The 15,669-nt window shown below is 58.2% G+C and overlaps 2 protein-coding genes across 23 annotated transcripts in view; one reads left to right on the top strand and one right to left on the bottom strand.

Moving 5' to 3' along the window:
• Positions 1-558: 558 nt before the first annotated feature.
• Positions 559-12,045, top strand: MAP3K6 (mitogen-activated protein kinase kinase kinase 6). 15 transcript variants are annotated; one of them, XR_004745838.3, is made up of 29 exons: positions 559-1,286; positions 2,593-2,732; positions 2,822-2,845; positions 3,109-3,299; positions 3,417-3,585; positions 3,964-4,070; positions 4,490-4,660; positions 4,758-4,870; positions 5,260-5,419; positions 5,643-5,805; positions 5,883-5,990; positions 6,115-6,164; positions 6,259-6,354; positions 6,502-6,589; positions 6,672-6,805; positions 7,129-7,256; positions 7,504-7,640; positions 7,978-8,083; positions 8,551-8,708; positions 8,806-8,998; positions 9,097-9,235; positions 9,540-9,699; positions 9,846-10,022; positions 10,309-10,414; positions 10,681-10,825; positions 10,915-11,027; positions 11,122-11,314; positions 11,479-11,555; positions 11,755-12,045. XR_004745838.3 is itself a non-coding variant. In XM_035308325.3 (29 exons), exons 5-29 carry the CDS (start codon positions 3,553-3,555, stop codon positions 11,955-11,957), a joined length of 3,327 nt encoding a protein of 1,108 aa, XP_035164216.2. In that variant the 5' UTR covers positions 559-1,286; positions 2,593-2,732; positions 2,822-2,845; positions 3,109-3,299; positions 3,457-3,552; the 3' UTR covers positions 11,958-12,045. The 15 variants fall into 15 exon arrangements, 14 of the variants coding, with proteins under 14 accessions (XP_035164216.2, XP_078186965.1, XP_035164211.2 ...); XM_035308325.3 differs by having other exon boundaries at positions 3,457-3,585; positions 11,142-11,314; positions 11,666-12,045; XM_078330839.1 differs by having other exon boundaries at positions 11,142-11,195; positions 11,798-12,045.
• An 847-nt stretch (positions 12,046-12,892) lies between these two features.
• Positions 12,893-15,669, bottom strand: part of SYTL1 (synaptotagmin like 1) — an 11,273-nt gene continuing 8,496 nt past the window's right edge. For 4 of the 8 annotated variants that reach the window (XR_013519888.1, XM_017974442.4, XM_078330842.1 and 1 more), the window contains 3 exons: positions 15,551-15,650; positions 13,317-13,522; positions 12,893-13,116 (listed from right to left, as the gene is read on the bottom strand). Coding sequence is in view for 6 of the 8 variants with exons in the window: in XM_017974442.4 (XP_017829931.1) it covers positions 12,977-13,116; positions 13,317-13,522; positions 15,551-15,650 (446 nt within the window). In the remaining 2 variants the exon portion in view is untranslated. The remainder of the gene's footprint in view (positions 13,117-13,316; positions 13,523-15,550; positions 15,651-15,669) is intronic. The other 4 variants (XR_013519889.1, XM_017974441.4, XM_035308314.3 and 1 more) reach the window with 1 other exon arrangement.

Below are 15,669 nucleotides of genomic sequence, written 5' to 3'. Positions count from 1 at the left end.
AGAGCAAGATTCCATCTCAAAATAAAATAAAATATGTTTAGAGTGGGAAGTGCTTCTCAGGGCCTATGGTCACCTTCTGGATAGAAGTTAAAGGTCAGCGGGGCTCCACAGCAGGTTGGGTCCTGAAGAAAGCAGCCTCCTAAGCAACAGTAAAGGCTCAGATGCCAAGTCCCACTCCAGGTCTGAAGACTTTGGGGCAAGCGGCCTTGGGTGAAGATTTCCCCCATCCCAGTCCCTCCCTGCCGGCACTCACTGGGCCCTGGAGGACACCCATTATTCATGGTGCTCTAGTACCCTGATGTCTCTAGAGAGCCATTCATTCAACAGATTCCTGCAGGGCAGGGTCTGCGGGTCGAACCTTTTCCCTAGCTCTGGCCTGGCATTTTATTCTCGCTTGCTGCGAGCAGTCTACAGTCTTCGGCGTGCTTGGGGGCACCAGGCTGTTCCGGAAGCGGCCAGTCTCCGAAGTTCTGGCGGGAGAGAAGGGAGGGGAGAGGCTGAGTCTTCGGCCGCTAGGGAGCGGCGCTGCCCCAGGGCCGAGGGTGGAGCTTTCCGGGTAGGCCGGGAAAGGGCTGGGCTCAGCCTACATGTGAAGTCGGGACCGCGTTGGCGGCCGCTCCCTTGAGTCCAGGTGGCGGGCACCTCCGGGCCGATTCCCAGGATACCCCAAGTGGCTCTGAGCTGCCGCTTACCGGATGACCCAGATTCTGGGACCCAATTCCCGATTTCAGAACCTCAGGACCTTGCAAATCCGAGCTCGGATTTCTCCCTGGACTTTAGATTCTTGGAACGGAACGTCAGGCCGGATTCTGGATCCCCAGATCCCGTAGGAGATTCTTCGATCTCGACCGGATTCCGGATCTCCAGATTCCCGATCCGCCGGCCCAGGCTCCTGCCCCGCCCCCGGGTTCCCAGTGCGCCGCGCCCCGCGCCCGAGTGCCCCCGCATGGCGGGGCCGTGCCCCCGGTCCGGGGCAGAGCGCGCCGGCAGCTGCTGGCAGGACCCTCTGGCCGAGGCGCTGAGCCGGGGCCGGCCGCTCGCTACGCCCCCAGGCCGGGGCTGCGCGCGGAGCCGGCCGCTCAGCGTGGTCTATGTGCTAACCCGGGAGCCGCAGCCCGGGCTGGAGCCTCGGGAGGGAACCGAGGCGGAACCGCTGCTCCTGCGCTGCTTGCGTGAGGCTTGCGCGCAGCTCCCCGGGCCGCGGCCGCCGCCGCAGCTGCTTAGCCTGCCCTTCGGGACGCTGGCGCTAGGCGACACAGCGGCGCTGGACGCCTTCTACAACGCGGGTGAGCACGCTGGGGGCGGGGCCGGATCCGGGCGGGGCCTAAGGTCCTGGGAAGGGACCCAGCCGGATAATACGGCTCAAGTGAGGGGCCGAGAGGGGTATCGGGTCTAAGGGACTTAGAAAGTGAGCTAAAGCTGAAGGGCTTGAGACAGGGCCGTAAAAAAAAGTGGGATTTAGGGGATGTGGGGCGCGGCCGGGCTCGGGACGAGACAGGGATCCAGGCGCGGCTCCTGGGTTTGGAGTTGGGGCTTAGGCACCTTTCAGTCGGGGCAGTGCCCAGCGAGCGAGGCAAGGATGGGGCGGGGCGGGGCGGGGCAGGGCGGGGAGCTGCGCGGAGCTGTAGTGTCTCAGGGGTGGAGTTGGAGAACTCAGCCTCAGGAGGATGTCACGCGGATCTCTTGAAGACAATTCCTGGGAGAGGAGCTTGGACTTAGGGAAAGGGGCTGTACCAGGGAGGCTGGAGTTCAGGAGTCCTAGCTTACTACTTCTGAGAATCGGACTGGGAAGGCAAAAAGAGAAGCTAAGAGACCCAATGAGACTGCACACCCAGCGAGGGAGATTAAATAGCGTCAGAGGCCGAGAAAGAATGGGCGGGGCAAGTGGGCGGAGAAGGATAGGCTAGGGGCGGGGCCAGAAGGAGGCTATTCCCTCATGGGTCACTCCTCCCTCCCGTCAGCCCGGATGCTCCGCCCCCATACTTACCTGCCAGTTCAAGAGTTCCTGGATGTCCATGAAATCGCAGCCTAAAATGAAGGCTGACCCGACCACTCGGACACAAAGACACAATTATCGATAGACACAAAACGCATACATGTTGACTCATGCAGGCCCTAGTAGACGCTGTCACGCAAATGCAGTCAGACATAGTAAGCTATACATGTCACAGATACACAATACATACATGTAGGCACAGAGTTGTCTATGCACACTGATGGTAGCCTCTTTCAAGAGATTGTGTTGAAGACCTAGGGGAGAGGACTTCTATGTTTGCACAACTCCTGCCTCCCAAATGGCCTGGAACAGACTGAACCTGTCCACAGCCTACCCTCCCCCATGCCAGGTGCTCACGGGCTTTGAACCGTGGCCTGAGGGTCTCAGCCCAGTGAGCCCAACTCCTCTCCTGCAACACCTCAGAGATCAGTTCTGTGAAAGTGCCAGGGGACTCTAAAAAGGGCCAAATGAGGCCCAGAGCAGAACCAGACCCTACTGGAGTCCCACAGCAAGATAGGCCGAGCCAGGATGGACCCTGGCTCCTTCCCCATCAAGCTGGGCTTCAGGGATCAGTGCCACCCACTCTGTGCTTACAGATGTGGTGGTGCTGGAGGTGAGCAGCTCGCTGGCACAGCCCTCCCTGTTCTACCACCTCGGTGTGCGTGAGAGCTTCAGCATGACCAACAACGTGCTACTGTGCTCCCAGGCAGACCTCCCTGACCTGCAGGCCCTGCGGGTAGGTGGCCTGGGACTGGTGGGGGGCAGGCACAGGACTGGGGTGGGGTCCACGCAGAACACCAGTATCTGACTGTCTGCCTCCTGCAGGAGGATGTTTTCCAGAAGAACTCGGTGAGCAGAATCCACCTCTCACTTGAAAGTGCCCTTTGACTTCCACTATGATCTTTGACCTCCACTAATCCTCCTGGCCTCCTCAGTCACCTAACGCCCCCTGACATCCATGTGTTCCTCTGTTTCCTGCTGCCTCCTTTCATGACGGTGCCCCTTTCCTGCGATTCCAACTCCCACTGGTGCTGACCTTTGACACTCTCACTCCCCTTGTCTAGCCCTGTGCAGACCTCTGACCGCACTGCTTCCTGCCTCCCTCCCACCAGGACTGCGTTGGCAGCTATACACTGATCCCCTATGTGGTGATGGCCACTGGTCGGGTGCTGTGTGGCGATGCAGGCCTTCTGCGGGGCCTGGCTGATGGGCTGGTACAGGCCGGAGTGGGCACCGAGGCCCTGCTCACTCCCCTGGTGAGCCGGCTTGCCCGCCTGCTGGAGGCCACACCCACAGATTCTTGGTAATGAGGGCCCCCAGGGAGGGTGTCCCAGGAGGGGGCTGGTGAGGGTACAGTGGGCTGGGGCTGAGGTGGAGGCCCCACCATTCTCTCTCCCTGCTCCCCTGCCCTGGGCATCAGTGGCTATTTCCGGGAGACCATTCGGAGGGACATCCGGCAGGCACGGGAGCGGTTCAGTGGGCCGCAGCTGCGGCAGGAGCTGGCTCGCCTGCAGCGGAGACTGGACAGCGTGGAGCTGCTGAGCCCCGACATTGTCATGAACTTGCTCCTCTCCTACCGCGACGTGCAGGTGTGTGGCATTCAGAGAGGCAGTAGAGCGGCCGGCATTTGAAGTCAGAGGAACCCAGGATCAGCTCCTGGCTGTGCCACTTGCTCACTGGTGGCTCTGGGCAAATATCAAACATCACTGAGTGTGGGCTTCCTTATCTGTAACAGAGGATAAGCATGTAAGCATGTTGCTGCCTCCCGGGGCAGTTGTGGGGTTCAGAACACCCAGCATGGGGCATACAGTAAGTTCTCCCTGTGAGGTGTCATGTCCACTGGGCCTGAGGGAGGTGTGCAGAGGATGGTGGGTGGGTGGGATGCCAGGGGTGGGACAGGACCCTGGCTCAAGTTTCCTTGGGGCCTGGGGGCCCATGATGCCAGTGCTTGCCATTCTCTGATGCAGGACTATTCGGCCATCATTGAGCTGGTGGAGACGCTGCAGGCCTTGCCCACCTGTGATGTGGCTGCACAGCATAACGTCTGCTTTCACTATACTTTTGCCCTCAACCGGTGAGTAGCATAGCAGGGGTTAGGTCATAGACACGTAAAGGTTTCTGAAACCTGGGTCTCTGCTTTGCAAAGCCATTGCTGTCTGGGATCACTGCTGTTTGGGGAATTTGCTGACCAGGGTCCCTGATGTCAATAGGTCCCTGTTGTTCTGAGTTACTGCTGCCTGGGTGGGGGTGGGGGATGTGGTGCTGCCTGAGGTATGGTCACAGCTGTCTAAGATCACTGCTCCTTAGAGTCACTGAATCTAAGACTTCACTTCCATCTGAGGTCACGACCCCTAGAGAGGTCAGTGCTGGCCAGGGTCACTGTCATTTTGAGGTCATTATTGTCAGGCCCCTGGAAGGGTCCCTGCTGTTCAGTGTCTAGAGGTCCCTGGAGAGAATAGGGAAGGGCCTGAGCCCATCTTTTCTTTTCCCTAGGAGGAACAGGCCTGGGGACCGGACGAAGGCACTGGCCGTGCTGCTGCCGCTGGTACAGCTTGAGGGCTCCGTGGCACCCGATCTGTACTGCATGTGTGGCCGTATCTACAAGGACATGTTCTTTGGCTCGGGCTTCCAGGACGCTGGGCACCGGGAGCAGGCCTATCACTGGTAAGGAGCACAGTGAGTGGCCGGTGGGCAGAGCTGTGAGATGAGGGATGGTGCTGTGGACGTCGGTCCAGCCCTGTGCCCACTACCCCCACCTCAGGTATCGCAAGGCTTTTGACGTTGAGCCCAGCCTCCACTCAGGCATCAATGCAGCTGTGCTCCTCATTGCTGCTGGGCAGCACTTTGAGGATTCGAAGGAGCTCCGGCTAATAGGTGAGCACAGATCCTGGCCTTGTCTCCTCACCCACAGGGGTTCAGAGGGGCCTGGGAAGAGGGCAGGGAGAGCGCACACTGGGCAAGAGCTACGATGAGTTCATCCATTTTGGACTATCCTGCCCATATCCACACCTGGGTCCTAATGCCTGTCCTGGGCCCCCAGGAGCCCTCAAACCCAAAACTGTTCCCAAACTCACACCTGCGTGTTCCTTACGTCCTGAATTCCACACATACCCGTGCCTGAGCTCCTGTCCCCACCCGAGGTCTTGCCATACCTAACAATTTACTCATATCTATGTTCATGTCCACACTCAGGCCCACAGAAATGGTGGGCCTCTCTCAGCCCTGCACCCACACTCACTGGAGCTCATGCCCCTCTCGCCCAGGCATGAAGCTGGGCTGCCTGCTGGCCCGAAAAGGCTGTGTGGAGAAGATGCAATATTACTGGGATGTGGGTTTCTACCTGGGAGCCCAGATCCTCGCCGATGATCCCACCCAGGTGGTGCTGGCTGCAGAGCAGCTGTATAAGCTCAATGCCCCCATATGGTAGGTGGCCCCTTCTGCATTCTTGACCTGACCTGGGCTGTCAGCTCCTGCACCTATGTCTGTTGGCATGCTAGCCTGAACCCTGAGCCAATGACCTGGTTACTTTTAGACCAGTGCCTGTGGCACCCCATGCTAACATTCTGGTTATATCCAGGCCAGATTCTTCTGCCTGGCAGTGCTGGTTGGTGCCTGGGCTGAACTGAGGATACGGCTTTGAATGCAGGTACCTGGTGTCCGTGATGGAAACCTTCCTGCTGTACCAGCATTTCAGGCCCACGCCAGAGCCCCCTGCAGGGCCACCACGCCGAGCCCACTTTTGGCTCCACTTCTTGCTACAGTCCTGCCAGCCATTCAAGACAGCCTGTCCCCAAGGCGACCAGTGCTTGGTAAGGCCTGTGGGGGTGGTGGACCTGGGAAAGGGGCGGACCCCTTCTGACCAACCCCTCTCCCCCGCTGCCTACAGGTGCTGGTCCTGGAGATGAACAAGGTGCTGCTGCCTGCGAAGCTCAAGGTTCAGGGCACTGACCCTGTGAGCACAGTGACCCTGAGCCTGCTGGAGCCGGAGACCCAGGTGAAGTCACTGCTGAGGCCCTTCACTCTCCTCTGTGGGCACCTCTTCTGTGGAGCCTTTCTCCTATCCTCAGGCCTGTCTCCTGTCCCCAGCACCCTGAATCACACCCTATTTCTTCTTGCAGGACATTCCCTCCAGCTGGACCTTCCCAGTCGCCTCCATATGCGGAGTCAGGTGATAGGCGGAACCTGGGGCGACAAGAAAGACCAGGAGATGAGGGTCGCTGCCGCCCAGCCTGGCACTCACCGGGTTCTTCATCTCTTCCCAGCACCTCCAAGCGCGACGAGCGCTGCTGCTTCCTCTATGCACTCCCTCCGGCCCAGGACGTCCAGCTGTGCTTCCCCAGCGTAGGGCACTGCCAGTGGTGCGCAGCCTTGCGTGGTTGGGGTACTCTGAGGGCCAGGATGACCGGGGGAGTGGGGAGAAAGGAAGGGACGACGTCCCTTGTATGCTCCGGCTTAGGTGGGGACCAAGAGGCTCCTCCCGCGGGTCTGACCTCCCCCGCCTTCAGGTTCTGCAGCCTGATCCAGGCATTGGTGACGAACCCGGATTCCACAGCGCCCGCGGAGGAAGCGGAGGGCGTGGGGGAGGTCTTGGAGGTGAGGACGCAGAACTGGGAGCTAGCAGAGGGCGAGGGGCCACGAGCCCTGCTGAACCCCCATTTCACCCCGCTCCCGGCAGTTTGATTATGAGTACACGGAGACAGGCGAGAGGCTGGTGCTGGGCAAGGGCACTTATGGGGTGGTGTACGCGGGCCGCGATCGCCACACAAGGGTGCGTATCGCCATCAAGGAGATCCCGGAGCGGGACAGCAGGTGCGTTGTGTGGCCGCGCGCGCGGGCCGGGCGGAGGGCTCGCGGGGGCAGAGTGGGCGAGTGCACGAGCGGAGAGGTTCCTGTGGGCGGGGCCTAGTGGGCGAGCTTGTAGGAGCTGAGAGTTCGAGCCCTTTGGACTGGGCCGGTGGGCGGAAGAACCAGGACCATGCGATAGGGACTGAGGTATGGAGGGTCCTGTGGGCAGGGTAGTAAGGGGGGGGGAAGGTCGGAGAGGGCTTGTGGGCGGGGCGGATCCTGGGTGGTGGGGGCTGGGCTTCTCTGCCCACATCTGCCCTTTTCCTCTTTCCCTTAACTCCCCCCAGGTTTTCTCAGCCCCTGCATGAAGAGATCGCTCTTCACAAACGCCTGCGCCACAAGAACATAGTGCGCTATCTGGGCTCAGCTAGCCAGGACGGCTACCTTAAGATCTTCATGGAGGAAGTGCCTGGAGGTACCTGCCCTGTGTGGGATGGGATTGAAACCAAAGTGTGGGGCATGGGACCGAGGCAGGCACCGGTAGGGAGCCCTAGGGGGAAACGCACCCTAATGTGTGTAGGTGGTGTAGCCTAGAATTAGCTGAGGAGTGGCGCTGGGTAATGGAGCTGGGGCTACAACATGGGTGTGTTTGCGCCTTGAGCAGAGAGATGTGGGCTGGAGCAAGTGGATGGGAACAATGAACTTGGACTGTCCCCACCCAGGCAGCCTGTCCTCCTTGCTGCGGTCAGTGTGGGGACCCCTGAAGGACAACGAGAGCACCATCAGTTTCTACACCCGCCAGATCCTGCAGGGACTCGGCTACTTGCATGACAACCACATTGTACACAGGGACATCAAGGTAAGCCCTGCCTGGGGCTGCCCCGCCCTCATCTGGGGGGCAGTGAGGGGTGGGGAGAGGAGACATGGTCCCAGACACAGTTTAGATTAAGTAAGCAGACCTGTTGCAAAGGGTAGGTAATTCATCAGAGAAGCTGCTTAGAGAAGGAGGGGAGAAGTTCAGCTCTGAAGCCACACAAGTTGTCAGCTCCCAGAGGGGCATATAAGTGGGATGGCAAGGGAAGACTGTTGACAGAGGAAGAACCAGGCTGGGCTCTCCAGGAGATGGGATCCCAGAAAGAGGGTCTAGTTCTGCTGTCAGGGACCCAGCCCAGTGTCCACTAATGACTATCAATCAGGGGGACAACGTGCTGATCAACACCTTCAGTGGGCTGCTCAAGATTTCTGACTTTGGCACCTCCAAGCGGCTGGCCGGCATCACGCCTTGCACTGAGACCTTCACAGGTAATGAGGTGTGGGGTGGTGAGTGGGGATGCTGATCTGGGGCAAAAGATCTTTTGGAGCTTTCCAGGGAATGGGGTTTCTCCTAGGCATGGAATTAGAGTCCTAATGGGGAATGAAATCCTGGGTGAGTGATTGGGCCAGGGGTGAGGTGATGGCATTTAGAATTGGAGCTTGGATAACTGATGAAGTTGATTTTAGCACTTGAGGAGTGTTGATGTAGGTCAAGGTGGGAGTTGGAGGAAAAGGCGGGTGATGGAGTTCAGGGGAAGATGCAGTCCAGGATGTGTGAGGGACGGTGATGGAACTCAGGATAGATGTTTGATGACCAGGAGGATAGGTGTTGAGCTACGTTTTGGACGGTAGGTTCAGTATGGGTGCCGTCAGCCTGAGGATGATGGCATTCCCCTCCCCGCTCCTACCCCATGATAAAGCCTAGATGGGTATTGTTGCTCCTGCTCCTGTCCTAGGAACTCTGCAGTATATGGCCCCAGAAATCATTGACCAGGGCCCACGTGGGTATGGGAAAGCAGCTGACATCTGGTCATTGGGCTGCACTGTCATCGAGATGGCCACGGGTCACCCCCCCTTCCACGAGCTAGGGAGCCCACAGGCTGCCATGTTTCAGGTGAGACCCCTCTAGGCCTGGCCCGTGGAGGTGGCATAGGGCCAGCCTGGGCCTTGGACACCTCTGAATGTCACCCTTGTTTGCCCTCCGCCTGCAGGTGGGTATGTACAAGGTGCATCCACCAATGCCCAGTTCTCTGTCGGCTGAGGCCCAAGCCTTCCTCCTCCGAACTTTCGAGCCAGACCCCCGCCTCCGAGCCAGCGCCCAGGCACTGCTGGGGGACCCCTTTCTGCAGCCTGGGAAGAGGAGCCGCAGCCCCAGCTCCCCCCGACATGCTCCACAGCCCTCAGGTGCTTGGGGATGGTGGGATGGGCATGCTGGCGGTGGAGGAGCTTTGGAGCTGTGAGGGCGAAAGAGGGCCCAGCTGACAGCTCTGTCCTTCCCTCAGATGCCCCTTCCGCCAGTCCCACTCCTTCAGCTGACTCAACCACCCAGTCTCAGACACTCCCGTGCCCTCAGGCACCCTCTCAGCACCCGCCCAACCCCCCAAAGCGCTGCCTCAGTTTTGGGGGCACCAGCCAGCTCCGGTGAGACCTAGGCTCCTAGGATGGCTTCCCTTTGCCTGGTTTTGCCTTTTTATCCCATCCTACGAAAGTTCTCCTTGGGGGCCTGGGCATCTTGACCACTTGTGAATGTGGCATTTGGTGCCTCCCCATGTCCTGTCCTGGAAACTCTAACTTGGACTTCTTGTGTCCTCTCAGTGTGGGGTTTATCTATGTTCATCCCTGAGAGAAAAGCATAAAAGTAGGAGAGCCAGGATTCAAACCTGGCAGCAGAGGTGGCTGGCCGGTTGCTGCCTGTTTTCAATCAGCCGCTCGCCCTTGTGCCCAGCGTGCCCGAGGAGCCTGCGGCCGAGGAGCCTGCCTCTCCGGAGGAGAGTTCAGGACTGAGCCTGCTGCACCAGGAGAGCAAGCGTCGGGCCATGCTGGCTGCGGTGCTGGAGCAGGAGCTGCCTGCGTTGGCGGAGAATCTGCACCAGGAGCAGGAGCAGGTGGGCGGTCCGCCCTAGCGCCCCCTGGTGGTCGCACAGGGTCAGGACACTGTTGAGGTCTTCCCCGCACTCCCTGCCACTCCACCTCCGCGGCAGCATCTCTTTTGGCTCGAACAGGCGCTGACAACCCCGCTCTTCCTTCTCAGGTGTCCCGTCTGGGCAGAAATCATGTGGAACAGCTGCTGCGCTGCCTCGGGGCACACATTCACACTCCCAACCGCCGGCATCTGGCCCAGGAGCTGCGGGTGCTGCAAGGACGGCTGCGGGCCCAGGGCCTTGGGCCCGCACTTCTGCACGCCCCGCTCTTCGCCTTCCCGGATGTGGTGAGGGCGCCCCCTGGTAGTTAGGGCTGCCCGGAAACAGGCAGTGAGCTCCCCGTGCCTGGGAAGGTGCCAGGGCTTGATGTTCCAAGATTCTCTGTCTCCTCCGTGAAGATCAGGCCTTCAGCAAAAAACCGTCTGCCCAGTCCTAGCTTCCCAGCCCATCCCTAGACCTCAAGCCCGCTCTCCCCACCTGCCTTCCGCAGAAGACTTCCCAGGCCTTTCCGACTCAAGCCCTGCCTCTAGTTGAGGCTCGGCTGTCTCAGAGGCGCCCTCCCTCCCTCTGCAGGTGAAGCAGATCCTCCGCAGGCGCCAGATCCGCCCACATTGGATGTTCGTGTTGGACTCGCTGCTCAGCCGTGCTGTGAGGGCAGCCCTGGCTGTGCTAGGCCAGGGTAGGAGGGGAGTGTCGCGGGCCTCCTGCCAGCGAGGGTGTGGTGCTTGCTGGGCGCGGTGAACGCCGAATGGGGCCGGTGGGGGACAGGCGGGACGGGGGGTGGGCAGGCGCCGGTGGGGGCGTGACTAAATGGACATCTCCCATATCAGCACCGCCTGGGCCCTGCCCAGAGCCAGGCACCCTATCCCCGCACTCCCTTGCTGGGATCTGGGGGTCCCAAACGGGCTTTGTAGCCTTGCCTAAGTTCACTGCACTGGGCTGCAGAGGTGGAGAAGGAGGTGGTCTCACCGAGGTCAGAGGAGCTGAGAAAAGAAGGGGACTCCCGGCAGAGGCCGCTTCCAGTGGAGCCCGAGCAGGGCCCCCCTCCTCTGTTGGTGCAGCTGAGCCTCCTTCGGGCAGAGACTGATCGGTAAAGCCCCTTGGAATCGCTCATAGCCTCTGCCGGGCTTCAATCCACTCACCAATCCCTACTCCACTCTACTCTTCTGCCCCCGACAGGCTTCGGGAAGTCCTGGCGGGGAAAGAACGGGAGTACCAGGCCCTGGTGCAGCGGGCTCTGCAGAGGGTGAATGAGGAAGCTGGGACCTGTGCCCGAGCCTCAGAGCCCCCAGGTGAGTGGGTGTGGCTGGAGAACACTATTGTGAATGTGAGGCAGCTTCTAGCAGGAGGCACCCTGGGCCTCATCATCTGACTGCTTCTTGACAGCTGCTCTTTCAATGGACCAGGGCCTGGTGCAGTGGCTACAGGAACTGAACGTGGATTCAGGCACCATCCAAATGGTGAGGCAGGGAGTGCTTGGCTGTCCATGACCTCATTGGCCAAAGCCTCCGTCTCTGTCCATCTTCCTGCTCTTCTCACTGTGCCCTCTGATGCAGAGAATCTCAATACCGGAAGAACAGTTAGTATACTCTTCCCATTGTATGGATGAGAAAACTGAGACCCAGAAGCATGTGATCTGCCTCAGTATTTTGGCAGCAGAGCAGAGCTAGTACCTGGGTCTCTGGACACATCTTTTTGTAATTTCTTCTTACTCTGTCTCTGCGGGTCTTTATCCACATCCAGCTGTTGAATCACAGCTTCACCCTCCACATCCTGCTCACCTATGCCACTCGAGATGACCTCGTCTACACCCGAATCAGGTACATCCTGGGCCCCTCAAAGGTGAATCATGTATGTGGCCTCGTGCTGGCCAGCTACAGGCCTGCTTAGGTTCCTTCCTGGAAACCAAAGGGGCACCTGGGTCCCCTAGGGACAGAGGCAGCACTGGGCAGACAGTGGGTGACAGAGAGAGTCCAGGACCACCTTCTGGCTGTGCCACGTTGAGTCTGCTACCCCCAGGGGAGGGATGGTATGCCGCATCTGGAGGGCCATCTTGGCACAGCGAACAGAATCCACGTCAGTCACCCCTGGACCCTGGAAGGCTGAATGAGGGCATCAGAGGCCAGAGAGATCCAAGGATGGATGAATGGAGAGGACAAAGGCAGCTTCTGACACACCAGCCCCAGGATACCTGGGGCGACTGGAGGAAACCAGGCAAATAGGGGCCAGGACTGGTCCCAGTGAGAGAAGCCAACCATCGGCACCCAAGCACCACCAGACAAAGTGTATTAAACAGAACACTTTTGCACATTTGTGCTGGCAATTTCAGAGGTGTATTTGGGGAGGGGTATCCTGGGAACAGCCCCCTGAGGACTTTTTTAAAAAAGTTTTTTAGGCTGGGGGCAGTGGCTCCTGCCTGTAATCCCAGTACTTTGGGAGGCTGAGGCAGGCAGATGACAAGGTCAGGAGTTTGAGACCAGCCTGACCAACATGGTGAAACCCTGTCTCTACTAAAAATACAAAAAGCTGGGTGTTTGTGGTGCACACCTATAAATCCCAGCTACTCAGGAGGCGGAGGCAAGAGAATTGCTTGAAAATTAGCTGCAGGTGGTGGTGTCACATGCCTATAGTCCCAGCTGCTTGGGAGACAGAGGTCATCCAGGCTGGGAGTGCAGTGGCATGATTATATTCATGCAGCCTCGAACTTTTGGATTCAAGTGATCCTTCCTCCTCAGCCTCCTGAATAGCTGGGACTGCAGGTGTGCACCACCACACCCAGCTAATATTTAAATATTTTTGTTTTAGAAATAGCTTTTTGCTTTGTGGCATAGCTCACTGCAGTCTCTAACTCCTGAGTGCAAGCAACCTGCCTGCCTCAGCCTCCGAAGTAGCTAGGACTACAGGCATGTGACACTACCACCTACAGCTAATTTTTAAATTTTTTGCAGAGATGGGGGTCTCTCTATGTTGCTCAGGCTGGTCTTGAACTCCTGTGCTCAAGCAATCCTTCTGCCTCAGCCTCCCAAAGCATTGGGATTACAGGCGTGAGACACTGTGCCTGGCTTCTCTGAAGTCTTTGTGGCAGAGTCTGAAGTTCCTTAACCTGGCCCGTCTTATTTCCCTGGTTCTTTCCTGCAATCACCCAGCAGACGAGTCCTTTATTGCCCTTAGAACAGACTTTATTGACTTTAGCCGAGGGCAGGCCCTGAGATGGGGGTCCAGAGAGAGAGGTTTGATCGGGCTATGTCCTGGGGGCCAGGTTGGTTCTGAGTGGTAGAAGGCCATCCACCCACTCGCACGGCTGCTTCAGGAGGACCTGCCACAGCCGCTTCTCCTCTGGTGTGGAATCCATCCAGGGCACCTGCAACCCATAGCTGCTGCCTGGATGTGGGTGGGCAGGGGTTGAGGGCATAATCACATTGGACACCTTGGGGCCCACAGACACCTGCCTGGTCCCAGATTATGCACTGTCCCCAGTTAACTTCCTCAGTTCTCAGTAGATACCAAAGCTCAGGAAAGGACAGGGAGGTGTCCAAGGCCACATACTGAACCCCCACCTCTCAGGGCCCTGCCCCACTTACCAGTGCCCAGGCTGAGACGTGTGCCCCCCAGCTGGCGGCTGGCCAGGGCCCCATGGTCCCAGAGGGAGAGCTCAGCACAAGCCTGGCGCAGGTCAGCAGGCCCAAAGCCGTCATACACCATGGTGTGGTTGAACACGGGGTTGAGGCTGCGTCGCACAACCCTTGTACGCTGGCGGCTGGCCCGGCTGTCATCAGGCAGCACGAAGCTGTGCGGGAGGTGGCCTGGCATCAGGTGACCACCCCTCACACTCGCTAGAGTCATCCAGTCACCATACACCACTCATTCTCCCTCACATGTGTCCATGCGCCCTGGCTCCTGCCTGCCTGGCCTCAGACCCTCACTGCCCTGGGACCTTTGCACTAACTGTGTCTCAGGTCTCCTGGCTTTAAAAGCTCCTGGCTAGGCACAGTGGCTCACGCCTGTAATCCCAGCACTTTGGGAAGCTGAGGCTGGTGGATCACCTGAGGTCAGAAGTTCTGGATTCAAGCAACCAGCCTGGCCAACATAGCAAAACCCCATCTCTACTAAAAATACAAAAATGGGCTGGGTGCGGTGGCTAACACCTGTAACTCCAGCACTTTGGAAGGCTAAGGAGGGCGGATCACCTGAGGTCGGGAGTTTAAGACCAGCCTGACCAACATGGAGAAACCCAGTCTCTACCAAAAATACAAAATTAGCCAGGTGTGTTGGCACATGCCTGTAATCCCAGCTAATCAGGAGGCTGAGGCAGGAGAATTGCTTACACCCAGGAGACAGGTTGCGGTGAGCCAAGATACCACCATTGCACTCCAGCCTGGGCAACAAGAGCAAAACTCCGTCTCAAAAAAACAAAACAAAGAAAACAAAAATCAGCTGGGCATGATGGCATGTATCTGTAATCCCAGCTACTCAAGAATTGCTTGAGCCCAGGAGGCTGAAGCTGCAGTGAGCTGAGATAATGCCATTGCACTCCAGCCTAGGTAACAGAGCCAGACTACATCTCAAAAAAAGAAAAAAGTTGTCCGGGCGCGGTGGCTCAAGCCTGTAATCCCAGCACTTTGGGAGGCCGAGGCGGGTGGATCACGAGGTCAACAGATCGAGACCATACCGGTCAACATGGTGAAACCCTGTCTCTACTAAAAATACAAAAAATTAGCTGGGCATGGTGGCGCGTGCCTGTAATCCCAGCTACTCAGGAGGCTGAGGCAGGAGAATTGCCTGAACCCAGGAGGCGGAGGTTGCGGTGAGCCGAGATCGCGCCATTGCACTCCAGCCTGGGTAACAAGAGCAAAACTCGGTCTAATTAAAAAAAAAGAAAAAGAAAAAGGTTGCAGCCCTATTCACAGGCTGCAGAGCAATGTTTCTGAAATGCAGTTCTGCTACTCGCTGACTCAGTGACTTTCATTATCTTCCTGTTGTTCCACCACCACCCTCCTCAAACAGTTTCCAAGGTTTTGTTTTGTTTTTCTGAGACAGAGTCTAGCTCTTTCTCGCCCAGGCTACAGTGCAGTGGGGCGATCTTGCCTCACTGCAACCTTCTGTGTTTGAGCGATTCTCCCACTTGTCTCCCAAGTGGCTGGGATTACAGGCGCCCACCATCATGCCCGGCGAATTTTTTGTACTTTTAGTAGAGACAGGGTTTCACCATGTTGGTCAGGCTGGTCTTGAACTCCTGGCCTCAGGTGATCCGCCCACCTCAGCCTCCCAAAGTGCTGGGATTACAGACATGAGCTACCGAGCCAGGCCTATTTCCAAGGTTTTCAAAGCCTCGGACCCCCCTCTACAATATACAGTGTTGCTCAGAAGTACAGTACCTGAGAGAAAGAACGTCTCTGGCTGCATCAGGGTGGACACCCAGAAGTGATCGGCCACCTCCATTTCACTCTCTAAGGGTGGGGCAGCACCTGGAGGAACCCCTAGAGGTCCCCTGGAAGCTTAGAAAACCACTGAACTCTAAGTTTGGGGCCAGGCCCTACAGCCTGGCCTCCCAGGTTCTCTATGGAGGGACCCCTGAAGCCCTTAGCCTCAGCTCTTCAACAAGATCTACAGGTGCCAGTCCTGCTGAAACGCAGCTCCTCAAAGGTGTCCTCACCTTTCCTGACTCCAGGCCTTTGCTCAAACCGTCCCCTTCCCCCCTGCTCCTTGGTGAAAGCTCGAGCTGCCTGATCAAGGGTTGATTAGTAGGGGTTTGTCAAGGTTGGTCACTCCAATCCAAGCAAAAGAAAGGGAAGCCGGGAGGGCCAGCACTCCTCACCATTGTACGTAAGTGTCCAGGGAGCCTGCCCGCAGCGGCAGAAGGTCCCGGGCCTCCTTCACCCAGAAGTGCAGCTCCCCGCTCGGGGGCAGTCCTGCGCCTGCCGAGACGCTTGGCTC

Source organism: Callithrix jacchus, chromosome 7 (assembly GCF_049354715.1).
Source record: "Callithrix jacchus isolate 240 chromosome 7, calJac240_pri, whole genome shotgun sequence".
Taxonomy (NCBI): Eukaryota; Metazoa; Chordata; class Mammalia; order Primates; family Cebidae; genus Callithrix; species Callithrix jacchus.
This window is presented reverse-complemented; position numbering and strand designations above follow the sequence as displayed.

Bases quoted from the DNA above. Each gene is read 5' to 3' on its own strand.
- MAP3K6 (XM_017974443.4), top strand. From the start codon at position 947: ATGGCGGGGCCGTGCCCCCGGTCCGGGGCAGAGCGCGCCGGCAGCTGC. The intron at 4,071-4,489 runs GTGAGTAGCATA...TCTTTTCCCTAG, and splicing joins TATACTTTTGCCCTCAACCG to GAGGAACAGGCCTGGGGACC. The intron at 8,709-8,805 runs GTGAGACCCCTC...CTCCGCCTGCAG, and splicing joins CACAGGCTGCCATGTTTCAG to GTGGGTATGTACAAGGTGCA.